Genomic DNA, 27,372 nt, shown 5'->3' on the forward strand with positions numbered 1-27,372 from the left:
AGTTTTGCTAGAGCCTGTATCCTATCTGCAAATTCCTTAAATTAGTGCCAAACAGGTGAGAGAAAAAAGGGAAGAAAAGAAAGAATCAAAATTTGGCCTTTACTTCATATCTATGAAACTATGCAGCTAATTATAAGGTTACTTAAAAGAAAAATCCTCTGAGCTGTGAGTGATCGTTTAAAAAGAACAATAAGACTGAGTCTTTAATGAAAGAATATTTATGCCTTCAAGAATTCCCTCTGGCTGCCAGGGAAGTCTAATCACAGGAAGAGACAGTGTTGTGCCCCCAGATCAAAGACTAGGCTGAGTGAAGTGTTCAAAGGGGAAATTTGGGCTAGAGAGAGTAGAAGGAGGAGCTTGAAATGAGACTCTTTGCACATGAGACTGATAACAAAACTTAATTGTTTGAACATTTTCTGTTGTTTGGACCCTGTGCTATGTGTTGCTCTAAAATTTCAGGACACATATTTTAGCATAAGCATCCCCTTGACCACTGAAGAATTCTGGAGTATTGGTCATTGGTTCTCCTGGCAGCAGACTCCACTCTCAAACTGAGGCTATCTTAGTACATTCAGAATTGTTAAAGCAGGCAACACACAATAAGAAGCACTTTTCTTTCAGGGATACAGGATTCTGCCCCAACCACCTCTAAGCCCAATCAAACCCTTGGCGTGAAAGTCAGGGAAGCCACAACTACTAGCTTGGAATGACACAGTCAGCAGGTTTGATCAGCATTATAACTCTTGCTGTCCCAGGAGCAGGCCATAGGAACCTCAGGGGAGTCAGATTACAGAACACTGACTTGTAATGAGAATATAAATATGACTCTATAAACCAACCACAGAGAGAAGGCTCTCTCTCGGTAAAGCCTTAAAATTATATGTATTTCATAAACATGAACTGGAAATAGCAACCACTGTGGAGAAGCTATGACTAGGTCCCATTGTGATCCCTGCATTTCCAGATGCAGTGGGCAGGGATCAGCCCAATGTCTGAATATAATATGTCAACACCCACAGTCTGAATAAGGAGTACTCGGTCCTCCATGCCTTATCATGCTTAGCTCAAGCCCATTAATGGAAAACACATTTGAAGCCAGGCAAGTCACCATGCCATAAATAGTCATTCAGGCAGCATGGCATGAAAACAGAAGCCTAACTCCTGAAATGGAAACTTGGGGAAATTCTTAATGGTAAGAGCTACCGCTTGTTAGACTCTTACTATGTGCTTGGTACTGTGATAAGTGCTTACCTTGAAAGTGCTTATGCCCTGGGACATTTAATTCTCACCACAGTACTCTGAGGTCAATACTATTCTTCTCTCCCACCTACCCACCCTCATTTTACAGATAAAGAAATAGGCCAGAGAGGCTAAGTCGGTAGCCTAGTATCACACAGCTAGTAAAGTGGTGAAAGCACACTGGCTGGGTACAGTGGCTCACACCTGTAATCCCAGAGATTTGGGAGGCCAGGAGTTCAAGGTTATAGTGAGCTATGACCATACCACTGCACTTCAGCCTGAATGACAGAACAAGACCTTTTCTCTAAACAAAAAACAAAAATTAGTTTCCCAAAACGGTATGTAGTGGTACTGGTTTATATTTTTTCCTTGAAAATGCAATGATTAAAAAGAAAACCAAAAAATATTTAAAAAGTGGGAAAGGTGGGATTTGATCCAGGTTTGTGGACCCCTTCCCCACCAGCCTGTACCCTTAACCCTTGCTACTCAAACTGTTCCAGGGACCAAGAGCATTGGCATTACTGGGAATGTTGGAAAGGCAGCATCTCAGATCCCACCCCAAATCCACTGAATTGGAATCTGTATTTTAACAAGATCCCTAGGTGATATAGTGATTTATCTCCCTGTCTCTGAACTGCCCTGAATCCTGGGGAAACTTTTGACTCTTTTTTTCTTATATTGTATATAGTGGTTCTCAAACTCTGAGATGCATCAGCTTCACCTAAGGACCTTGTTAAAATGACACCTTGTTATAGAAGACCCGTTTGATTGCCATTTACTTGCCTTCAGTATTTGCTATCCACATCAGGAACTTTCTGCTAGGTCACTGAATCATATTTGCACATTTCTGAACGTTCCTACTAAGAAAATTTATCAGTTGGAAGTTAAGGGGAAACAAACAAACATGCAGAATCTGAATTGGCAAGAGTGGAATTCAGGCATCTCTATTTTTAACAAGCCTCCAAGGAGTTTCTATGCACACCCATTGTTTAAGAACCAACTGACATTTGGGAATCCTGAAAACTGTATTTGAAGAAATGCAAGTCAGTGGATTCCAGGAAAGGTAAACAGACATAGGACATTCAGGAATTGAGAGTCTGATGTACAGCCTGCACTTAAAAAAAAAATTAGTGTAAAAGTGGAGCTTTGTACCCCAGTCAGGAGATTTTGGTAACTCTGAGCTCCCCTTCAAAGATAAGAGTAATAGTGTCTGCCACTCCCTCTAGGCAATTGTGAGTATTCTGCCTGTCAAGTTGCATGAAACAACAAGTTCTTGGATGTTGCAAATAGTTTGCATAAAACTGTTTTCAGCAGCACTTTGGGGCCACTTTGGATCATGTTTTGCTGAATACTTTGTGTTCCTAACTTGTAAGAATCGAGATAAATTTAGTCCATCAAACTTTAATTAAGTACCTGCTTGGTGCTGAGCTCTGTGTTGAATTCTGGGTCCCATTGCTTTCTCTGTGACCAATGGATGCCACTGATGTGGCCTCTCTCTCCTCACAGCTGGTTTAACGGAATTGAACAGGGTTCCCCTACCTGCTCCACCCACTGGCTCGCTGAGCTTCGAGAAGGGAGATGTCAAACTCCCAGTAAATATGCTGTGGACATAATTTGGCTGAGCTTTTCAGCTTATGGAAAAAATTTTTTCTGGGTGACTGTCTTCCAAATACTGACTTACTCTTATATTTTTGGTACCTTGGAAAAAACCTCATGGTAACAGCATTAATAATTATAGACACTAATAGAAAAGCTCAAACCCTAAAGTAGGTTATGTGCAGATACATACTACAAGGTGAGAATTTACTGTGTGGCTAATGTTAACACATTAAATGTTTCCAGATCTTCAAAGAAAATATTAGAGGCTTGGCCCAATATACAATATATAAAATGTGAGCCAGCTTTCCTAGGGAAAAAGTCTCACCTTCAAATTTTTTTTATTTTACAAGGTCTAAAGGTTTTGAATGTACCCTGTTTGGTGAAAGAGAAAAATCAGAGTGACTAAAAGTTGAAATGGCAAAGTAACTTCAATGGCAACAGAGCTCATCCTCACTCATAATTAGCATCTCACATGATAACCTATCCACCAGTTTTCTCATACTAATTGAGGCTCACATGTACTAGAAGTTTGGATGTTTCCCGGTCTTCAGGCTAAACATCAGAATAAAAAAACTCCCATGATTTCCAGTTGTTTGGTTTACGAGCAATATAGAGAGGAAGCTGATTTCAAGATCTATAGTAATTACAATAATTACAACAATAAAGCATCTAATGTTGTGCGCTGCATTGTGGTTTATGAATCCAGAAACCTTATTGTTCCCGATGAAGTGAGTATTTGTGAGTCTCATTTATGAAATAAAATAAGGAAGTTCCTAGAGGTCAGGCCATGGTCACACCCAGGTAGTGGGTAACAGCCAGAACCTAAACTTGTACCCAGTGCCTCACCACCACATCACAGCCACTTCCCTGAGCCATGTAAGTTCTTGGAGTTGCTAAATGAAGTCTGTAATTCAGCAAGCAGAGTGGCTGATGCTGACTTCAGATCCCAGGTGCTAGTTACACATTTGTCATTATTTCCACCTTTGTGCAGCAGGCAGATATTTCCTTATCAAGGCAGCCAAACCTGATCAGAATGATGTTTACCTACACTGGCAAGCAGGGTAGAAAGTTCAAGCCATAACCTGGATGAATCAGGTTGGAAAATGACTACTAAGTCAAAGGAGTAAGACAGGAATTATGTTGATTATTTGCCTACACAGCCCAAATTAATGCTATAATTGCTTATACCATTTCCATTTAATAGGTTTTGCAACGCTCTTCTTTGAGCAAGGAAAGGAGGATTCATTTTAAGTTGGTCTGGGTGCAGATTTCAAAGCCATCTGCATCTGCTATAACCAGAAGGATTGTAAACAGAAACACAGCTTTGAGGCAAGGCTTAAAAATACACTTCTCATTTTGCCAGGATTTGAGGGGAAAGAAGCTACGACTTTTCAGTACATGTATCTCCACACTAGCAGGACCATTTCCTTTCTAAAATCTGAGAATTGGCATAAAGTGCATCTGCCACTCACTGACTGTGTAACCTTGTGAAACCCATCTTATTGATGCTTCAGTTTTCTCATTTGTAAAATAACTATAATAACAATACTTATGGCATAGGGTTGTTGTAAGAATTAAATGAGACAGAATACACAGAAAGTTCTTAGAATTTTTCATATCACATAAGCTATTGTTCTTGCTAATTATTTCCTTATTTGATATTCTCCCCTCTGAACAAGAAAAAAAATCAACATTTTAAGAATACATTGAGATTAACCATTGATATTTTTCTTTCACATTTACAAAAGTGTTAAATATTATTTGTGATCAAAAAATGCCTAGATATCTCTTAGAATTTTGTTCACTTTATTTGTGTTTTATAGCAACATATGGTAATGCTTGGGAAGAGTAGAAACTTTTTATTCTATTATCTTTATTATTTAATGATGATTGGATTCCCAGAAGGGGTGTCTAAAATTGTCCATCTCACTGTATCTTATCTGCTTCCCAGAGACTGATGGGAAGTAACAACAAGCTCTTCTTTCTTATCCCTAGAAACTAATGAGCTCGGGCTCAGTGACAAGTTCTAATACAGTCTTATAGAAAGATTTGAGAATCAGAAAGCCTGGAGTCAATTTAAACTCAATCTCTTACTAATGTATGTTGAGACGGAGATTCGCTCTTGTTGCCTAGGCTGAAGTGCAATGGCGTGATCTCGGCTCACCACAACCTCCACCTCCTGGGTTCAAGTGATTCTCCTGCCTCGGCCTCCCAAGTAGCTGGGATAATAGGCATGCACCACCATACCCGCCTAATTTTGTATTTTTAGTAGAGATGGGGTTTCACCATATTGGTCAGGTTGGTCTCAAACTCCTGACCTCAGGTGATCCACCCACCTTGGCCTCCTAAAATGCTGGCATTACAGGCATGAGCCACCACACCCGGCCTAGTATATGTTCTTGAACAAACAGCTTAACCTCTCCAGCAGCCCCAGGAGTTAAGATGTTAATGAGGCCTCTTCTTTTTCCTTCATAGGATCACTGTAATCCTTCATAGAGTGAAAGCGATTTAAAAACACTAAAGCATTAGATTACTTAGTATCATTATGGCTACTAATGAATGATAATAATCATTATTGATATTTTTAAAAGTATTAATAATAGGGATCATACCAGGATAATGAGATTATAAATAATATTTTGTGAGAACAGGTTAATTTTCATAAACAAGCCTTTTCACAGAGGCTGAACAACAGATATCACTCTTCTTTCATTAAAAAAAAAATCTGACCACTTTTTAAAAATTCCAATTGCTTTTCCCTCTCATTGTGTTAACATAAAACTCCTCCAAATTTAAAGTTCTAAAAGCAAGACTTCTTCCAAAGGGCTCTGCCTCCTATGCCCCAAGGGTTTGCAATCGTAAGATCCTAGACAGTTTGGTGCTCTTTCTGATAAACAGAATGGGTAATGAAGTGTGGTTGTTAGAAATACAGTTCAGGACTCAGGAGCCAGACTGCCTGGGTTCAAATCCACACCAACTTCATGACCATGACAAAGCAATCAGCTTCTCTGTACCTCAGTTGCCTCTTCTATAGCGTGCTTCTAAATGGAGTTTTTCTGTCTTTGTTTCCCCAGTGCTTGCCATAGTCCCTATTCCAGGGGTGTGCTGGTAAACCAGTTCTCTAAAAATAAAAGCCCTGATTTGTAGCATTTGCTGATGACTGCGGTGTAAGTACTTCCAACATGGCTGATGTAGGCTACCTGTGCTTTAACAACTGACCTGCCAAATTCCTGAATATTTAACAGTTACCTCTTGGGACCCTGTATGAGTTGGCACCAGCCACACCACCATCTATGACTTAGGCACTCAGTAGATGTGGATATGTTAATCAGCCAAGCTAGCTGCTGCATCAAGTAGTGCTAGATACTCCACAAAAGATGATGAAAATGACAAAATTCAGAAGGAACTGTGTGTAAGTAAAATAGTGCTCTAGAGGTAGTGTCTTATTTTAAATTCTGATTTTCCAAGGCACAGAGACATCAAATTGCTTCTCTGCCATCAGATCAAAAATCAGTCCCATGACCTGAGTTAGAATCCAGTTTCCATGATAGTGATTTAAATGTCCCTTAGATCTGGACAGCCCCTCCTTGACCCTCCCCTGCCCCCAGGTGCTTCTGATACAGTTTTATTTAAGAAACTGTTAGAGGCTTGCCAAAGAGGAGCTGGAGAGGGAGTTTTCCCCGAGTTTACCTACCTTGCCTTGGACTCCCCCCATTCCTGACTTCCCTCCCCATCATTGATGTGCTTTTCAGAGTCCTGTACTGTGGTTTTCTAAGATTATATTCTAAAAAGGAATCTAATTCCTCCTCACAAGTTACTCTTTGTCTAAAGACATGCCATGAAGCCAACATCTAGCTAGGTGACACAAAGAAGCATTTTTCCCAATACCAGCTGCCTTCAGCAATTTTCAATTCTATTAAGGTGAGCAATTTCCCAAAATGAAACAAATAACTCCAAGTCAACATAACTTCAAGCAAGCATACCTCAGACTTCTGCCTCTACCCAGAAACCTCAGGCTGGCCTTCTGTAGACATAGCTGGCATCAACAATGGCCTTTCCTTAGGAGCTCCTTGGCCTTTCCTTGGCTTTGCGTTTAAGGGCATTCTTTTTCTAATATGTATGTGTCGCTCTCTGAGCCTCAGTCTCTTTCCCTCTGTGTTTCTTGGTGCCAGGAAGGCTGGGGCTCCATAGTCTCCTCCACTTGGAAATATATAGATTTCTCTCTCGGCTCCTACACCTGCCTCTTGAAGATAAGATTTTTTCTCTGTGAACCTATGAACACACACACACAATCATTCTTCCTTCTGTACATGGGAGTTATCTGTAATGGGGATTCAGCAAAACATGAGAGCATATGTTCATTTCAAACTATTCATTTTTAACTATCTTGTATCTGTAGAGGTCAAGCTTTATAATCCCAACATCAGTCACTGACAAATTTGGAAGAGGAGAAACCCAAGAGCCCTTCAAGTAAGAGTGAGAATAGTTCCTTGCAGTATTTACAAAAGGTCTTAGATACGGGGAAAGCCTTTTTGGCCACTTCAGGGTAAGGGTGGCAGCTTGCTGTTACAACCCCACTACTATGAAAGTAAAGTTATTTTTAAATGAGTCATAAGCCCATAGAAGTGAGGAGAATGGGGAAGTAGACAACACCAACACAAGTTTGGAGGCGGAAGGCAGAGAGGTGGTAAGGAAGACAGAGAGAAAAGAAGCTCTTAGAGACCTGAATTCCAGCTGGTAGAAGGGACCGAATTCCCAAAAACTCAGGGGACTGAATCCCCAAAAACTCAGGAACTGGAGGCACCAGTCACTTCTGAAGGGGGAGAGATGGGGAAAAGAGCTTAAAATAAGAATTGCTCAAAATGGTTTAGAGGCAGGCAGGATTCAATCTGGATTCCCACCTTCCCTCTGCACAACCAGGCAATCGCTCCCCCAATGCTGTGGCAAAGCCCGCAGGTGATGTTGAAATGCAGGGTCTCAGGACTGGAGCATGCCGGACACTGTGCTGTACAGGGGTTAAAGTAAATATGATGTGCTTATTGGATGCTGAGACTCACAACCACCCCTCCTCTGCCACCACCCAACCTCCCAGTATTAGAAACCAGGACTTTACCTTCCCTCTGAACAGATGATGATCTGTTACTAGGGAAACTGACCATGCCAAAGCTACTGACTCACTTTTACAGTTGCTGAGCCCCATCAATGCGCTCAGAGCTTCTCATCAGATTTCTAGTTTTCTATTGCTATACTCTTCAATGTGAACTAATAAGCAATGGTTGCAAGTAAAGAAATCATCTCATTTGGAAGATAGAAAATGTATTAGAGTTCTTCAGAGAAGCAGAACCAATAGGAGATATATGCAGCTACTCCTCAACTTGTGATGGGGTTACATCTCAATAAACTCATCATAAGTTGGAAATACCTTAAGTAAAAAATGCATCTAATACACCTAACCTACCAAACATTATAGCTTAGCCTAGCCTAACTGAAACACATTCTACTGAATATATATTGCTTTCACACCTTCATAAAGTCAAAAAATCATAAGTTGAACAATCATAAGGCAGAGACCATTTGTGTATATACATGAGCATGTGCACATACATATATGTGGAGAGAGACTGATTTCAAAGAATTGGCTTATGATTGAGCAGGCTGGCTGGTTGAAAATTCATGTAAGAGTTGATTTTGCAGTCTTCAATTCAAAATCTGCAGAGTAAGCCAGCAAGCTGGAAATTCGGGTAAAATTTTTTCTATGTTACAGTCTTGAGGCAGGATTCTTTCTTTGTAAGTCCTTGAACTCAATAATGAGGCCCACCCAAGTTATGGACAGTAATATGTTTCATTTAAAGGTAACCGATTATGCATTTTATCATACCCAAGTGAGACTGACAGCTAAAAATAGAAATAAATAAATTGATAACATCCACAAATATCCAAATACCTTCACTGCAACATCTAGACTAGTGTTTGACCCAACATCTGGCTACCAATAGGCTACCCAAGTTGACACATAAAGTTAAATATCACAGAGACCAAAACAAAGAAACAGAGAAAAGCAACTTGGAAAAAACTGCAGGGAGAAAACTTCATAAAAGTATTATTAATATCCTCAGACAGATAAGAGAAGATACCATAACCACAACACAGGAGCAGGATGTTACGTGTTAAAAAAAAAAAAAAAAAAACTCAATACACAAAAAAAGTTCTTGGAAAATGACAAATCAATGAAATCTCAATAAAAGTGAAGGAGATAAGAAACTGTCACAAAAAGTAAAGCGAAACCTTACAGAGATGTAATATAAGAGAGAAAAAATAAAGTTTGAGGAAGGTCCAGGAGATCTGAGATCCAAAAAATAGAAGTTCCATAAAAACAGAATAGAGAAAACAAAGGAAAATAAATTACCAAAGAAATAATAAAAGAAATTTTCCCAAAGTGAAAACACAAAAATTTCCAGATTGCAAGAGCCCACTGAGTATCCAGTATTGGCTGAAAATAAACCCATATAAAGTACATCACTGCAAAATCTCAGAAAATTGGAGGCAAAAAGATCCTCTAAGATGTTAAAGAGAGGGGGAAAAAAAACAAGTTACATACAAACTCCAAGAGCCAAAATGACTTTGGATTTCTCAAAAGCTACATGGAGGGATTGCTGATAATATTTTACACAACCTAACTGTCAAAGAGGTGTCAGGGTGAAGTAAAGACATGTTCAGCTATGCAAAGTCTCACAAGATTTCCTTGCTATAAACCCTTTTGGAGGAAGTAACTGTGGAATATGTTCTAGTGAAATGAGAGAGTAAACCAAGAAATAGGCAGGCAGGTGATACAGGAATCACCAGATCCAATATAGGACAGCAGGAAAGCAGGGCCAGAGGACAACATTCAGGGTGAAGCCAGTCAGAGGGCCTCAGGAGAGACTAATTCAGGGGATGAAAATACAGGGAAGCAGAGGCAACTAAACTCAGAGAGACCAGGTTGATAAAGAGTTCTAGTTAAATTAACAATCAATATTCAGAAATAAGCAAGCAAAAACACTGGACATTTTTTAACTCCAGGGAAAACCAGTTATCCGTGAATATAAAAATACAGTCGAGCTTACTACATGGCTTAGCTGCAAATAACGTTTCATTATCGTCATAATGCAAACACTGCATTGACTTAACCAAAATTACAATACTATAATATATTGTGAGATAGGGGCATCACAAGAGATGTTCCTATGTGGTGAGGCTGAAGGTTTGAAATAAAAAAAGCATAGTGGAAAGCTAATAGAAAATGCCTAACAGTAAAATAATCACAAAAATAGTCAAATACTATGGAAGGAAATATTGAAATACCAAAAGGGATACCCAGGTTACTTCGGAGGAAGTGTAAATGGGAGGGAAGACTGCTAATGGACAAAATGAAACTTGTAGAACTGTCTTCCTCTTTACTATGTGCATGTATATCTGTAATTTAAAAAAACAAATCTTACTGTTTTTTTTTAAAGGAGGGAAGACAGAACACCCTTACTAGTTATTCATCCCTTCCATCTCAAGAGATAATGCATCTCAAGAGGTTGATAATGCCTCTTTCCACATCTGATATTTCATATTCTCTGTAGTGAGGATATTATATTACTACCAATTTCTGCATGATGGGCTTATGAGGGGAGAAATTGAAAAAAATGCAAAAATCAGGATCAGACCAGGGGGGCTGGGCAAAGGCTGGAATTCCTTCCATTTCCTTGTGCCTTTGCCAATCTGGGGTTCATTTGAGTTGACAGATATCCTTTTACCTGCTCTCCCCTCATTCCCTCTCTGGGTGGGATTTCAGTACTTGGCTAAGGAGAAGGGGCACAGGAGATAGGACAGTGACTCAGGAAAAGAGATAGCATGGTATCAATAGTAAACCACTCCTGTCTGGAAGCATCTGCCTTGTGCAGTAATAGTGTCTGGGAGAAAACATCTTCCTCCCCATCTTGGGTTCTGCTCTTGAAATCTGTCCCTTGGGTGGGTCTTACAGTTCTCACTAGCATTCATGTATGTGGCTAATTAGGTGAATTTTTGTGGGCTAGCAGGAAATCCAAACTGTAACTTGGCATTTTTGTGGCGAGATGTTTCAAGCAATCAATTTGCTAACCACCTTTGGAATTTGGGCCCTTCCTATGGTACGGTTCAACAAAGAATTGGGAGGACATGTTATAGCTGAGTCCAAGCACTCAGCCCTAGCAGTGGCATCTGTGGCTCATGAGGTCCTCTGTTTCCCCAGGCTATCAGTGTACCTGTCTCTCACAGTTTACGGGCAGAAACTGTGAATCTGAGATTACAGCCTGCTTCCCAAACCCCTGCCGGAATGGAGGATCCTGTGATCCAATAGGAAACACTTTCATCTGCAATTGTAAAACTGGGCTCACTGGAGTCACGTAAGTGAGATTATATAAGTGTCTTTCTCTACATTGTCTTTATTGCTACAACAAACCAGTAAGCAACTAATGAGGATAAAATATTTACCACTAATAGTACAGGCAAAGGGTTAACATCTGCACGATACATATAAGGAGTGCTTACAGGTGACTAAAATGTTAATAGGAATTATCTCTGGGTAGTAGGGTCATAAGTAATTCATATTTTCTACTTTATGTTTCCCTATATCTTCAAAATTGTGTATGATTACTATGTAGTCTGTAACTAGGGAGAAAAGAAAGTCATCTAGGCCACCTAATATTTCTATTATAATTCAGAGGCAGACAAACTACCCATTTCCGCAGAATCCATTAACTGGACTCTACTGCCTGTTGTTTTTTTTATCATTCTGAGAAACTGAAACTTACCTTCCCTTTGCAAACCTTTCTTTCACTAGGAAATAAACAAAATTAAATGTTTGCCAAAAGGAAAGAGACCATTTTAAATTCCTGGTAAAATGCCAGTTTCAGCCATCCTTGATCATTTTAGAAGTATATATATGTAATCTCAAGCAAGTGATATTCTAATTACAGATCAGTCTTATGTATTCATTAGAGCAAATCTCCCGAGGACTTTACCAGAAAATACTTAGCTGACTTTGAATCGTTGGATGTAATTTAAAGTAATAAAGCGGCATTTATTTTTAAATACTCTGTGATTCTGACTAATTTCCGGCTGACCCCACCTCTATCTGTTCAAATTAGGTTTCGTTTGGCTACATTTTAAAAGGTAGATTACCAAAACTATAGGTGATCTGACCTTTTAAATATCAGAACAATTGCTGAAATAGAGAAAAGTGAAAAAGAAAGTCTGTGTTCTCAAATAATACTAAGCTAAGAAAGAGTAAGACTGAAACACCTGCCTTATACTCAAAGTGAGCCATGGATTGCTTTAAAGAGAATAAAATTGATTTAATTATTTTTCATTAGAATACTTTAGTCATTCTTCCTGAAAATCTATATGAGTATTAGCCTTTAACATAAGCACAGAATGTTGAAGACATGTAGCCCTTCACCCACCCACCTGCAGCCCCCAGCTTCCCAGAGGGACCAAAAATTACTGTAGCCATTAGAGGAAAATGTCAGAACCAAAGACTTTCCTCTGGGGAAAACCTGTAACCAATATATAGATTCACAGTTCTTTGTCTGAAATTCTACAATCCCAAAAGCTCTGAGAACTTAAAGGGTTTGGAGTATGTTAGTGGCAAACTAATTTGGTGGCAAAACCTGTTCAAAACTGTTTCGAGGCTCTTTCTACTCTTTATTTCTCTCATTTAGTGTGAATATCCATATGTTTCACTGCAGAAACACTGGTATTTTTGATTATGGGATACTACGGCCAGCACCAATTTCTGTGAGGGGGAGGAGTATTTTACATAATGTGAAAGATATGTGCTGCATGTCCTTGCTAAAATTGCACAATTTTAAATTCTGAGATGCATCTGCTCCTGCGGATTTGGAGTCCAGTACCTTTTCAATAGCGTCTGTTATTCTTTCTCTTTCTCCTCCTCTCCTCTCCCACCTCAGTCTCTTCCTTTCCCCCAACCCAGGTAGGAAAGGAAGACCTGGGAGAGATTGGGTTGGGAGGAACACCTTAAGGCAAGTTGATGACTTGGGGACCACAGTGACCACAGAAATGCCTAAATTAGCTCCCCCTCCCCCCCACCAAACATCTTTGTCCTGCTTCATCTGTACCCTTTAGGTGCATCATTTTCTTTTAAAGATGTCTGTGTTTTCTCGAGCTCCCGTATACCAACGTGTGTGCACTGGTCCTGACGGTGGGGAGGGGCTTCTGTGTCGCCGCAGGTGTGAGGAGGACATCAATGAGTGTGAACGAGAGGAGTGTGAGAACGGAGGCTCCTGCGTGAACGTGTTTGGCTCCTTCCTCTGCAACTGCACCCCGGGCTACGTGGGCCAGTACTGCGGGCTGCGCCCTGTGGTGGTGCCCAATATCCAGGCTGGCCACTCCTACGTGGGGAAGGAGGAACTCATCGGCATCGCCGTGGTCCTCTTCGTCATCTTCATCCTGGTGGTCCTCTTCATCGTCTTCCGCAAGAAGGTCTTCCGTAAGAACTACTCCCGCAACAACATCACGCTAGTGCAGGACCCGGCCACCGCTGCCCTGCTCAACAAGAGCAACGGCATCCCGTTCCGGAACCTGCGCGGCAGTGGGGACGGCCGCAACGTCTACCAGGAGGTGGGGCCCCCGCAGGTCCCCGTGCGCCCCATGGCCTACACACCCTGCTTCCAGAGCGACTCCAGGAGCAACCTGGATAAGATTGTGGATGGGCTGGGAGGCGAGCACCAGGAAATGACCACGTTTCACCCTGAGTCGCCCCGAATCCTGACAGCCCGGCGGGGCGTGGTCGTGTGCAGTGTGGCCCCCAACCTCCCCGCCGTGTCACCCTGCCGCTCCGACTGCGACTCCATCCGGAAGAATGGCTGGGACGCGGGAACTGAGAGTGAGTAGGAAGTGGTAATGCTCACCCCTCTGTGCCTACAGGGAACCTGCAAGGGCGCTGTGTGAGGACACTAAGGGAAGGGAAGAGAGACCCCACGTGCAGAGCATTCGCTATGACATGTGCTGATGTCGAATGTTCACACCGGCTCTGGAAAATTGTCCTGGTTCTGATTCCCATTTACAGATGGGAGAAATGAAGCTCAGAGAGGGTAACATCATGAGCCCAAGGTCAGGCAGCTAGTAAAAGGCAGTCAGTACCCCAACCCAAGTCTTCCAGTCTCCAAAACCCATCCTCTTCTCACAATAGCCACCCACTGGTCAAAGTGCAAAAGAAAAGAAGAAAGTAGACTAGTTATTGTGTATAAATTATAATAGTGTGTGTGTGTCTGGGCCTATGTACAAAGTGCAAAAAGCCACTTGAGTGATGTCCAGAAGTGCACTCTGGAAGGCTGGAAGAAGAGAGTATTTCCAGTCTTAGAATGAAGACTTGAGAGAAGCAGAGTGGCACTTCAATTGGACCATGATGAGTTAAAGAGTCTGGGGAAAGGAGGATATTCCACTGTAGGGAGACCCATGTGATCAGAAGAAAAGCAAGTCATTTCTTCTTGGTTGGAATGTAGAGACCATGAAATAAGAGGGGGATCCACAAGGCAGAAAGGTGGTCTGGGCCAGATGGTGGTGTTTGCCTCTTCACTTGGCCTCACACAGCAACATTCTAGGCACAGGAAAGAGCCACAGGTGCAAAAGTCCCGGGGTGGGAAGGAGCTTGGTGTGTAGAAGAACAGAGGAGGTCAGTGCAGTTGGAGCTTGCTGAGCACCAGAGAACAGATACATTTTAACAGCAACACTATTGCAGGTTTTTAAGTAAGTGACTGGCATGATCTAATTTACATTTTTTAAAGCTGGCTCTGGCTGATCCTAGGAGAAGAAATTGAACAGGCTTTCTTCCCAAAAAGGGAAGAAAGCAGAGAGCCAGTTAGGTAGTCTCTGTGAACGTCTATGTGAGAGATTGTTTTCCCTGCTGTAGTGTCCATCACAAGGAGACTAAAGGAAGCTTTCCTGTAACCTATAACTTCATCAGGACAAATGGCTTTGTATCCCAGTAGCAGCTGTGTCCTAGGTAGCCTAGAGGGCTGCGGTTATAGTACTGTGGCATATGTTGAGGGAGAAGGAGGAAACAGGAAGATTTCAGATGGAGCTAGAGACCATGGGCAGCCAGGGAGATAAAGGTTTTCTTCATAGAGGAAGGGGGTATTCCTACTGATATCTTTAAGCATGAGTAAGATTTCAGTAGGACACTTTGGAGATGCCCTCCCAGGAACAGGAAGCAGCTCAGTGTAGAGGACACGTAAAGGGTTACCCGAGAGATGTCTGGCTCTGTTGTTCAGGTGAGAGGTCAAGGTTAGAAGTGAAAGTTTGAATAACATCTGCATGTAGGATGGTGGACTCTGTAGGAGGGTGAACTCACCAAGGGAACAAGAACAGAGAGGATGGTCAAACCAGGCCTCCAAAAGAACCCTGGAGATGACTACATGTGGGCTTTGGGCAGAAGGGGAGGAGCCAGGCAAGGAGACAAACACTTGCCAACAAGGAAAGAGGAGGGAAAAGGAGAGGGCCCCTGTGCAGAAGCCGGGAGAATGTCAGTAAGGTCATCAGTGTTGACTACTGTGAAACCGCCAAGGAGTACACAGGCTAAAATAGATGTATAGTCAGCTTGATGATGAGAGGAGTCAGCATCTCAAGAGCTTCTCAGTAGAGCCATCAAGGCAGAGGCCAGAATGCAAGGGTTGAGAACCAAGAGGTTTGATGAGAAAGTCAGGGCAGCAGGTGAATGTGAAGCACACTGCTGTGTGTTGCATCATCTCCTTAAACCATCATAGTGCCCCCATGTTGGTACCATTACCAGGCCATCATTCCATGGAGGAAAAAACTCCCTTCAATGGGTGAAATACTCACCTGAGGGCACCTAACTAGCAAAAGGAGAAGTCAGGATTAAAACCTGTGCTCTTACCAGCGCTGTTCTTGGGAGCTTTGGCAGGAAGGAGGGTGAGCTGTATTAGAGGAAGAGGATTTCTTGGTGATAGCAGAGGGCCAAGGATGAATTCTTTCTATTCTAGTGCTGCCCCAACATGCTATCTGCTGATTGTCTTTCTGTAGACACATGTATTTTAAGCAGTTGCCCTTGAATTTCAGCCATAAATATATTCCCTCTCAAATTATCTGTTGAGTTAGACTTCACTATAATCTTGCCAATCCACTAGCTAATAGGCTCTTTTTTATTTAGCAATAAAAAAGGGAGGAGTTAATAAATGAAGGAGTGGAGAAAGGGGTTTTATGCTCAGCACTTCATTCAACAGAGTGGATTATTTGTCATTTCCTTCCTTGTGTTCAGGGCTAAGCTTGTGCACACCTTGTGGTTTTCTGAAGCTCATCGTCATATTTTCTGCAATATGGCCATTAGGAGGTGAATGTCTCCCTGGCATATCTCTCCACTTACATCGGTGGTTTAGCCAACTCCTGTGGCCTCAGCCTCTGACAGCAGATGCAGAGCCACCATGCCTGTTCCTGACATCATCCTTTTTGGAAGAAACATGATTTCTGTGGCCACGGAGAGGAATAAATGTTCCCTTAATCACAAGTCTGTATCTCTTTGTACCATTGCGTTACATGATGATTTGCAGCTCTTCCTGGTGATCACTGCCCTAACTCCTTGCTGATGTGACAGCTTTATTTCCAGAATTCACCTCAGGACAAGACTCACATTTCCCGCCAAAGTATTGTTGGGTTGTATTGAATATATTTCCTTCTTTGTTAAGCAAGGCAGAGTTAGCTGGTGAGACAATTTCTGGGCTACTAATTCATTTTGCACTTGAACCTCAAGGTATAGGCTGTTTTTATTGCTTCCTTTAGTCCATCAAATAAGAAAGCCCTGCTGTGTGTGTGTGTGCGCACGCATGTGCATCTGTGTGTTTCTGACTGTCTTTGTACAGTAAAGAAGGAGGACATATGTGGATAAGGGCATATCCACACCACTGCCAGCCCTCCTACCTGACATAGGGTGCAGAACATGGTCACTCCCAAAAATGATACAACGCTGCCCTCTATAAGGCAAAGCTGAAAACTCCACTTACTGTCCAGGGATGGAAGCTAGGATAAATGTAAAGGCATTCTTGCCTATAAAATATTTATACCCCTATTTTAAAAGTAATCTCATTTAACCTGGTGTTGACACCTCATCAGTTCATGTAAATGATGTAAATTAACTCTGAATGGCAAAGAGCAATGCAGCCACTTCATCCTCATTTCACTCTTCACTCAGTTGTTTCACTTTGAGGAAGGAACAGCTACTTTTGACTGTCAGCTGTTTGGAAGCTCATTTACTACGGGCTAAGGGTTTCGAATCCATAATATAAATCACTTGATTGACAGACCTTTGCCCCCAATGGCACAGTCAATTTTCTATTGTGGAGCTAAATTATTTTCTCTAAGCAAATGAAAGGGCCTCGAGAAGTGAACTAGCTCGGAGGGGGGTGGGCGGGACTGGAAATAGGCACAAGGTAACCGGTGTAATTTCTGCTTTCTCTTTCACTGTCCACGAAGACAAAGGGGTTGATGACCCGGGAGAAGTGACCTGCTTTGCAGGTAGTAATAAAGGCAGCAACTCTGAAGTTCAGTCCCTCAGCTCCTTCCAGTCAGATTCTGGTGATGACAATGGTAAGAAGTCATCAGATTTGTTCGGAGCGGGTGGGTCCTGCTTCCTGTTCTGGAAGACCATGGTTGGGAGGAGGGTGGTGCAACTGGCTTTGTTTCTCAACCTGTTCATGGGCTTTTGAGCGTGTTCACCAGGTCCCTGGTTTACTCCATTGTTGGGTGTCATTGCCAAAGGAGCCCCCATTGAGCTGTAGCTGTGAGGAGGCCCAGAGATCTGTATCAGGGGTTGATGAAGTTACCCTGGGCCTCCAGTAGTGAGTCCTCTTTGATTTGGTATGTGGTGGAAGTACTTCATCCCAAATGATATTCTCTAGCAGACAGAGTAATTTATTTCTTTTTTTATTTTACCAATGATCTCTTCCCTCTTCACTGTACATCCAAAATCCCCATCATTAGAAATTAGTTCAGAGACAAAAACCTTCTTATAGAACCAGTGGAATCTTCATTCAATTGAATCCCCCTTATAATCATTTGAGTTATAGGCTTTTGGAAAATTTATTAAAAATTATGAAGCAGCTCCTTAGAAAAATGCACATACACCCAAAATGTTGCATGCAATTTCTCATGGTTCACAGACTTTGTTGACACTCCAAAGCTGCTACCTCTACCTCTTGTGAACTTATGCTTATGGAGAGGGTGCTAATGCTGGACTGGGTTTTCTGAGCTGAGGAACCAGCTTCGGAGGATGGGTTGTTCTCCCCAGGGCAGGGGAGGGAAGCAGGAACAGTCATAAAACAGTGAGTGTTTTCAACGTGCTGGGTAAACTAAGAATAATTTCAAACAGTCATCCACAGAGACAAGCAGCCTTACCTTAGGTCATTTTCCCATTTGTCAGCAACTAGCAACAAATGGATACTTACTAGTTTATGTAATCATTCAGTCTATAAATCCTTGCTGAATTCTTTCCATGTGCTGAGACCTTTTCCCAGAGTACAAAATGAAAAAGGCATAGCCTTTGCCTCCAAGGCAAATACAGAAACAGGTGAGCTCCAAGACCATAGAAGCAATCATGGAAGTAGAAGAGCCTATTTTCATCACCACTTTCAAATGCTGGCACTTCTGAGAAGTGCAGATGCCTTCAGTGTATCTGTCTGCTGGGACAACAAATTGTGTAACAGTGGATTTTTTCCGACCATTATCGGAAGGTCCAAGACACACTCCCAAATCTGTCTGCCTTGATGTATCCTCTTTTCCTCCTCCCTAGCCAGAAGAAAAGCTGTGACTAGTTTGCACTTTATGTAGAAGCACCTAAGAATATAGAGAGTCCAGACTCCAGGCAGCAGCTCCAACAACGATGCCTGGTTATCTGTTCTCATGGGCTCTGCTGTGTGCACCCTGAGGATCACACTCTTGCCCTTTTAGGGTTAACATTCCAAGTTGGTCCCAAATGAGGCAGGTGGTGTTAGGAACTTTCATCAAATTGATTTTAAGCCTGATCACCTTTCCACAAGCCGTTGTACTGAGCATTAAGGCAACTCATATAGACCACAGATATCTCCTTCTCTATTCTATTTATTCGAGAGGCCAAATGCTGACTTCTGTCCACATCTTACTGGTGGGAGCTAGGCTTTGGGTCGTTCTGGGCTGTCAGTGGCATTATGTGACCGTGAAGCCATCAACCCTGCAAAGATTATCCTCTATCACTGGCATTTGGTTCAGAGCAGCATGACTGACCAACAAATAATTATCCCCGGAAATAGTGAAGTCTTCCTCTGAGAGCCTTTGGGAGTTGTTAATGAGAAATTAACATGAGCTTGAGGAGCCACTGCCTTCCTAAATTGATTTTGCTAAGTCATGAGGGATGAATTTATGACTCAGCAATCATGACCTATCCTGCCTTTCAGGAGGACTGACCTTGGATTTGCTGCCATTTATCTTCCATTCCACAAATCCCGGGACCCTCTAGATAAAAGTGTCCACTGGTACACTCCCTAACAGATTGTGGGGAGGCTTTGGGTGTTTGCATGCCGCACCTTCATTGTTGCTGTTGTTGTTGTTAAAATAAGGTGTGTTTAAAATACACAACTAACCTGAAGCTGTCCTTCCCCTCCCTCCGATCTTCTTTTCCTGACCACAAGCCTCCATAGTGACTGTCATTCAGCTTGTCAACAATGTAGTTGACACTATAGAGAATGAAGGTATTTACTTTTTTTCTTCCATAGCATTTCTTGAAATTTTGCTTCCTTGTTACTTTGGACTAGGAGTGATTTTAATGAATTGGCCACAGAGGGGGCAATAAACAGCTGGTTTCTGATGAGATGTGGGATATTTATGGATCTGTTTTAAAATTTTGAAAAAAAAACCTAGTTCATAATTTGTAAAAAATATAGGAGGTACGCTGTTTATAAAATCCCTTTCAAGAGAAGAGCACCCAATTAGTTGCAATCCAGATTAATACTAAATTTATCTTTATATTCAACATGTGTTCATTGAACACCTATTATGAGCTGGGAATCCTTAAGAAATCATTCAGAGCTGCAATATTATGGATACTTATTTCAACCAGGTAACTTTTATTAGCAACTTAATAAAATCAGGGCCTGGCATAAATGTGATTTATCTGTTTTGTTTTGCTTTGTTTTTTTCCTAAATAACAATGGGAAGAAACAAAAAGGCTAAACTTAGTCATAGCCCATAGGCCTTTAGGAGCATGTTTTTAAAAGTCATCTCAAATGTTCTGTTTTATCCCTCTTCACATGGTTTGGACTGTCAGTTTTACTTTTCACTTTGTATTTAAACAGTGTCTGTCATGGACCAAGGACAGAACTACAACCGAGGTGACTGTGCCGCAACCCTAGCATAACTTTTTATTTGTGTGTTTTGAATTGCTGAGTTCATTCTTACCCTGTTCCTGTCCCTCTGCCCTGATCTGAATTTTGCATGTCTCAGGTGTCTCGTGCGCTCAGTATTGGAGGTGAAAGCTCCACCAGCATTCCCCTCCTAGCCTCATCCTCTGTGCGTGTGTTTCACCCATTTGCCTGCACGCCTTCCTGCCTCCTGTGGTCCACAGCACAGCTGATGGACCTCTCTGCAAGCATGTTGCCAGTCTGGCTCTGCAATAGCATGTGGCTAGGAAGAGGGAGTGGGGACAGTACTCAGGGGTCCTGAAACTGTCTCCTCAGCGTGCCCTCGCTCTTCGTCTCATGGCACGGCTGAGTGTGAGGCTCTGCAGCAACCAGGTGTCAACCTGTCAGAGTTGCCATCGCCTTGTTCTCCACAGGCCAAAGCATGGCTGGCCCCATAGACCCTTCTAAGAAGCTTCTTAGGGTTTCTTGGATGCTAAAAATTGCATGTCAGGTCCCTTCCCTGCTCCTTTCCCAGCCAAGCACCAACTCCAGTATAGAGGAAATTAACTGTCATGGTTTTTCTCTTGCAGCCTATCACTGGGACACCTCTGATTGGATGCCAGGGGCCCGCCTGTCGGACATAGAGGAAGTGCCCAACTATGAGAACCAGGATGGAGGGTCTGCACACCAGGGGAGCACACGGGAACTGGAGAGCGATTACTACCTGGGTGGTTATGACATTGACAGTGAATACCCACCGCCTCATGAAGAGGAGTTCTTGAGTCAGGACCAGCTGCCTCCCCCTCTCCCGGAGGACTTCCCTGACCAATATGAGGCCCTGCCACCCTCCCAGTCTGTCTCCCTAGCCAGCACACTGAGCCCAGACTGCAGGAGAAGGCCCCAGTTTCATCCTAGCCAGTATCTCCCTCCTCACCCATTCCCCAATGAAACGGATTTGGTGGGCCCGCCTGCCAGCTGTGAATTTAGTACTTTTGCTGTGAGCATGAACCAGGGCACAGAGCCCACAGGCCCAGCAGACAGCGTGTCTCTGTCCTTGCACAATTCCAGAGGCACCTCATCCTCGGATGTGTCAGCCAACTGCGGCTTTGACGATTCCGAAGTAGCCATGAGTGACTACGAGAGCGTGGGAGAGCTCAGCCTCACCAGCCTTCACATTCCCTTTGTGGAGACTCAGCACCAGACTCAAGTGTAGACACCATATCGTAGGTACTTCACCCTGTTTGTTACAGAAAAGTGGAAGCAGATTGGCTGGGCTTCTGTCCCAGTGGAGCGTTGTCTGTGGAATGAGAAGGGAATATGGTATTTTTCCACTAGAAACTTCTTCACAAGTCATACTGTCCCAACAAGCAAGCTTGATTCCAGTTGGGTGAAAATGAAAGGCTCAGAAATTGTTTTTGAGAGGTGACTGGTAATCCTTGATGTAGGTACCTATGTTCACAGCTAAAAATGCAAAGAGGGAAAAATTATTTCCCCCACTAAGTTATACAGCCAGTCTTGTATGGCTTTGTGCAGTATTGTGCCCTGGAAAGTGTTACAGCATCAATCCTTGCAGTATTAAAAACTGGCAGCAATCAAAGAGGCATTGTTGCATGTAATTTTGAGCCAATGAAATGAAAATAGTAGTAATGATTGTTGGAAAAGTTAGTCTCTTAGGCGAAAGAAAAGAGAAACAAATATTATTAAACAAACCAGAAAATGGGCTGAAGCCTTTTAAATCAACTTTTTTTTTTGATAAGCTGCCCAATTTTCAGCTATAAAATTAGGTTTGAATAACATGTTTAGTATGCTCAGTTATTTCTGTTTGTTTGTGTTAAGCATCCAGTCTAATATAGTTGGGTTTTATGATCTTCGAGAAAGGTATCAATGAAGAGCAACATGAGGCTTTTTGGGTTCCATTTGGTGGGTGGGGGAGGAAGTTAAAGCTGTTCGAACATTAGAAAGAATGTGATTATCTGGTTGGTTTTGTGTTTTCTGGTAAATATTCCAGTCGGTAAATCTAACATTGCTACAGAAGTTGGCTTTGTTCATATAGCTTGTCTACAATTAGATATTTTTAGAAGTTTAAGCAAAACTCACAAATTCAGGGGGAAAAAAAGAAAAAACGATACCTTCAAAGTTTGCAGCCTAGATAATCACAATTCTTGATAATGCAGAGGAAAGGTGTCTGTTATTCTAAATCGGTAGCGTCAGCATTATAAATACAATTATGTTAAGAAAAGAGGAAAGTAGACTAGTTATTGTGTATAAATTATAATAGTGTGTGTGTGTCTGGGCCTATGTACAAACATGTGCTTGCACTCAGTAAGGCTGCTCTTGAGGAAAGCTAATGTGAAGGTTTTGGGAAATGGACCATATTGAAAATTCTGCCGGCGAGCGTGGCATACCTTTCAATTTCTCTGATCTCTATGGTGTTAGAGAAACATCAAATGTCATATTTTACTCTGGTTCAGTTAACCTTATTTTGGTACTGCTAATAAAGCAAAATTGTGCTTTTTTTTTCTCAAGACAGAGTCTTGCTCTGTCACCCAGGCTAGAGTGCAATGGTGTGATCTTGGCTCACTGCAATCTCCACCTCCTGAGTTCAAGCAATTCTCCTGCCTCAGCTTCCCAAGTTGCTGGGGTTACAGGTGTGTGCCACCACGCCTGGCTAATTTTTTGTGTTTTTGGTAGAGATGGGGTTTCACCATGTTGGCCAGGCTGGTCTTGAACTCCTGACCTCGTAATCCACCTGCCGTGGCCTCCCAAAGTGCTGGGATTACAGGCATGAGCCACCGCGCCCAGCCCAAAACTGTGCTTTTTAAAAACAGTATTTTGTTATAATTTTCCAGAACTTACCTCTGTTTTAAAAATGTGTAATGTTTGATTACACCCTGGGATTCCCTTCTCATCTGTGGACTTTGGCCATGATTTCCAAAATTAACAGGAGAATTATTCCACTGGAAATATAACAATCCAGTCCTCAAAACTTAAAATTGACAAGTTGAGTGACTTTCCTTTTTTGCTTCAATCAGATTATGGCCGCCTGTGCAGTGGCCATGGTAAATATATGCATATTTGCACTATCTGCTTAATGAGCAAATCTGTGTCCACAGTTTCTGATGACATATGGCATTGGTGTGTAAATTGTACTGTCCCTAGTCTGTGCATTATTCACTCAGACATATTTTTAGTTATTTCAATTGTGTTTAATCCACTTCTTTTTTATGAGTCAGTATTTCTGAAAGTTTTTGCAAAAAAAAAAAAAAAAATCCCTTTTCATTCCCAAACTTTCTAAGTAAGTGGATACACTTCACAAGTTTTTCAGCCTTTCTCTTCCTGTCAGACCTACTCATGGAGGTATTATCCGCACTGTGGTCTTGAAATAAATGAATTTCACTAAGGCTGCTTTCGAGAAAGTCTTTGGTATTTTTCTTATGTAAGAAGCACTTTTGCAAGAATCATGGAAAAAATGACAAACTAATGGCCTAGAATAGAGTCACTGCTACACTTTAAGTAATGCAATGACATAAAAACCATCAAAGTAAAACCAACATTTCATTTCTTGCCCCCAGGAAATATTAGAATGAGATTAATGCCGATGAGTCACTACTGCTTACACAGCATCTCTTCCAGGGAGAATGCCTGACTGACACAGTAATGAAAGAATAAATAGATCCTAATGCAGTCATGAAGCCACTGAAGAAAATTGTGCCCACCCTTTGCTATGACCTATATAAAATAACTCTTTCTTTGGGATAGTGTCCCCTAATTTTCTGCAGAATAGCTCTGCAGCTAAATATATACACCAGGCAAGCATGTACTGTGTTTTGATTCATTATCTTTAAACACATGATATCTCTTCACTTTTTGGAAAGTTAGATTTCCCTGTAGATTATGAAATGCTTTGCAGTCAGGCCAAGATGCTACTAGGTGGGGATGACCACTGATTCAAAAAAGCTGGAAGAATCCTATTTGCTAGTCCAAACTCCTTATTTTATCAAAGAGGAAACATACCCAGAGAGGGGAAGAGACTTGCCCAAGCCCACAGAGGAAGTTAATTCACTTAACAAGGAGTAGAACCCATCCATTTGGCCAATATTCTTTTTACATCATGTTGTTCACCCCTACACTGCCTTCAGCATGGGAGCCACCTGGTTCTGATGGACCCTCTGACTTCCACCATTCCTTCTTTGGAATATGCTATAAACGAAAATTCATGGAGAATATTTTTCTGGAAGCCTCATGATCTTATGTTTCCTTGCAGTCACTCTAGGGAGAGGGGTTATAGAATTCATACATTTCTGTAGACATTCATCGAAATGCTGCTTTTGCCAAATGAATGTTTGTATAATAGGCATGAAATGATAATTACAGAGTTCAGCACAGACCAGTCATCAGTTGTAGTGAAACTTTGATTATACTGTTACCTACTGGTTGCATTTTTGGTTTTGGTTTTGCATTTTTTTTCTTCCCACAAACACTGGCTACTCTTTGTCCTACCCCCTCCACCATGATGAACCATGTGGAAACTATTTAAATCAATTAATGTCTTTCTCATTTTTCGAACATGTATGTGCCACCTCCTGGAAGCCATTTCCCATAATCTGTTGTAGGCACTTTACTAGTATTGCACACATTCTGGTTAGGTTGAGAATAGCTAGACTCTTGGTGCTCGTCATATAGTAAGCAAGAACTTGGGAGTAATAAAAGGTGAATAAAGTGCATGCTTCATTTATTCCCTTTCCTCTATGATATTTTGCTGCTGCGTTCTAGTCTATGCCAGCTTTCCATGTACCCTTGACCTGCCTATTCATGAAATGCCATGTAAAAGACTTAGGAACATGAGTAGGTGGTCCATGCTTTGAGGTCCATCCAATTAGGGAATCATTGTGAAAGCCTGGAAAGGGAACTAGTTTCTGGGATTTGCCTGGAACTTCCCTTGGAAATTACTAGCACATTCTGGAAAAAAGCAGGTTGAACATATCTACCATCAGTCCTCTCCTACTTACTTCCCACCCCACCCTACCCACTACCCCCACTGATGCTATGTTTGCATCATCAAAGTCAGGGGAATTGAGAAAAGAGATTATCAAAATAAATTATTAAAGATCCAGAAAACAGTTTTATGTGAAGTAATTCAGGAAGATCTAGTGTTCATTTTGCATGGATTGTCCGGATAATTGGCTCTTCACTCTGCTGCCTTCCCAGTGCACAGTTATTGCTAAAATGGTTAGGCTTTAATGTTTTATGTTTTTAGTTTCAAACCATGGGAAATGGAGATTTGAAGAGGCATTTATTCCATGTCATCATTTTGTGTGCTCTGTGAGAAGGTGGTTACATGTTTTTTCTGGTTTGTGTCCCACAGTGTTCAACTGCACATTATTCTGATGAAAATCCACAATGTCTTTGAGCTTCTGGTTGTGTAATGCTGGGGTTTAAAGTCACCATTTGTGGGTTTGGCATCAGTTAATATTTAGCCAGCTGGCTAAGAGATAGGAAAAGAATATGATATTTCTTTCCTTATATAATAATGAAAAGCAATAATTACAAGTAGGTAATAATACACAAAGGCCATAATTAGTCTCTTCTAGTGTTTAGAATGCACTTGAGAATCGTAGAGTCATTTGGAGCGTGTTTGGACCGATTAGTATGTACTGTAGTACCCTTCTGGCAAACAAATACCTGAATTGCTACTATTTAACAATCTTATGAGCCCACACTACTGCATTTTGGGAGTGGCAAATGTGTTTGGAAATGGAAGCAGTTCTTTTTAAGCACTGTATCAGAGAGATTGTCTTGTACATTTGCCTGTTGCAAACAGGCTGGTTTGTAAAAGATGTATGATTTGGTGTTTGAAATGTTTATAAAATTGTATATAAATGGTTTCAATTTTCCAGGCTTTTGTAGATACTATATTTGATGCCTATCAGGATGCTTTAATTTGGGGGGTCCAATATAATTGTAAGTCATCCACGCTGTTGGTCTGCAAACTTTCGAGGTAACTACACACACACACACACACACGCACAAGGATTTTAGATTTGAAAATGATGTTTTTTACTCATTTCAAAATGTACTGTAACCTTTCTTTGGTTCTTACTGTTTTCATTTAACTTTCTCTGTTTTCAAGAAAAATGTTTTTATTGACATTTGTAAAAAAGAATGTGTTTTGCCCAGTTATTATTTTATTTTTATGCAATTTCAGAGTCTTAATGAGGTATGTCATTTCTTCATATACATGCACACTCACCTCAACTTGCACACACATCACACACCAAACCTTATGCAAAGGGGAAAGCTAACACTTAGAGTGGATTTTGTTCCTTAAGGAAATGGATTGTTCCTGCATATATTGCTGGTGGCAGTATTCAGTCTTGTGTTCTTTTTCTAAAAAAAAAAAAAAAAGAAAAGAAAAAAAAGCAAACAAAAAAAAGACAGCCAAAAAAAAAAGAAACAACAACAAAAAAACACAACAGTGTACAGGTTTGTAACTGCCAAAATTTGATGGTTAAAACAAGTTTTCAAGTAAAAAGAAAAAAATGAAACTAGCAATCGTGTTGACTCTTTTTAAGGGTTTCCTTTGTCTTTAGTTCATTGCTCGCGTGGTATTTAGGAGGGCATATTCCACAGGGCTCGGTAGAAAGAGGTGGTACAGAGCAAAGCTCTTTAGCCCGTCTACCCCTCAAAGAGAGGGGTCTCTGGTCTGAAAGGGATGTTTTAGTTTTGTTGTGTTAGTGTGGCTTCCCCGACCCCCCGAGACTTTTTACCTCCAGAAAAACTTCCATCTATCCTGGTACACATGTTGAAATCTTATGTAACTTCTTACTGAGCACATGCCTTGTGAGATTTTTCCTTGGTGGGAAAATTGAAAAGAGTGTTGGAGGCTTGAACAAATAAAGATCATCGAGTCCTACATCTGTGGAAATCTAAGCACATCCCCACCTCTTCTAGACAGCAGCTCCAGCACTCCTCTCCCTCAAAAAAAAATAATAATAATAATAAGGTTTTTTCCAAAAGTTTGGGGCACAATTGAGCTTTCCTCCAAAAAGCTCCAGCAAATGTTCCATATGGAGTGAAGGTCTGTTAAAATATACACAGAAGAGGTTAGAGACAGGGAGTAGGGCTCAAA

General features: G+C 41.5%; 1 protein-coding gene across 3 annotated transcripts in view; it reads left to right on the forward strand.

Moving 5' to 3' along the window:
• FAT3 (FAT atypical cadherin 3) overlaps positions 1–26,718 on the forward strand; it is a 679,936-nt gene extending 653,218 nt beyond the window's left edge. For 2 of the 3 annotated variants that reach the window (XM_032167143.2, XM_058446444.1), the window contains exons 23-28: positions 11,093–11,246; positions 13,092–13,747; positions 17,347–17,460; positions 19,536–19,595; positions 20,199–20,234; positions 20,834–26,718. In XM_032167143.2, coding sequence (XP_032023034.1) covers positions 11,093–11,246; positions 13,092–13,747; positions 17,347–17,460; positions 19,536–19,595; positions 20,199–20,234; positions 20,834–21,456 — 1,643 coding nt within the window. In that variant the 3' untranslated portion in view covers positions 21,457–26,718. The remainder of the gene's footprint in view (positions 1–11,092; positions 11,247–13,091; positions 13,748–17,346; positions 17,461–19,535; positions 19,596–20,198; positions 20,235–20,833) is intronic. The other variant, XM_032761586.2, reaches the window with a different exon arrangement.
• The last annotated feature ends 654 nt before the right edge of the window (positions 26,719–27,372 follow it).

The sequence above is a fragment of the Hylobates moloch genome, unplaced genomic scaffold (assembly GCF_009828535.3).
Source record: "Hylobates moloch isolate HMO894 unplaced genomic scaffold, HMol_V3 SCAFFOLD_11, whole genome shotgun sequence".
Classification (NCBI taxonomy): domain Eukaryota; kingdom Metazoa; phylum Chordata; class Mammalia; order Primates; family Hylobatidae; genus Hylobates; species Hylobates moloch.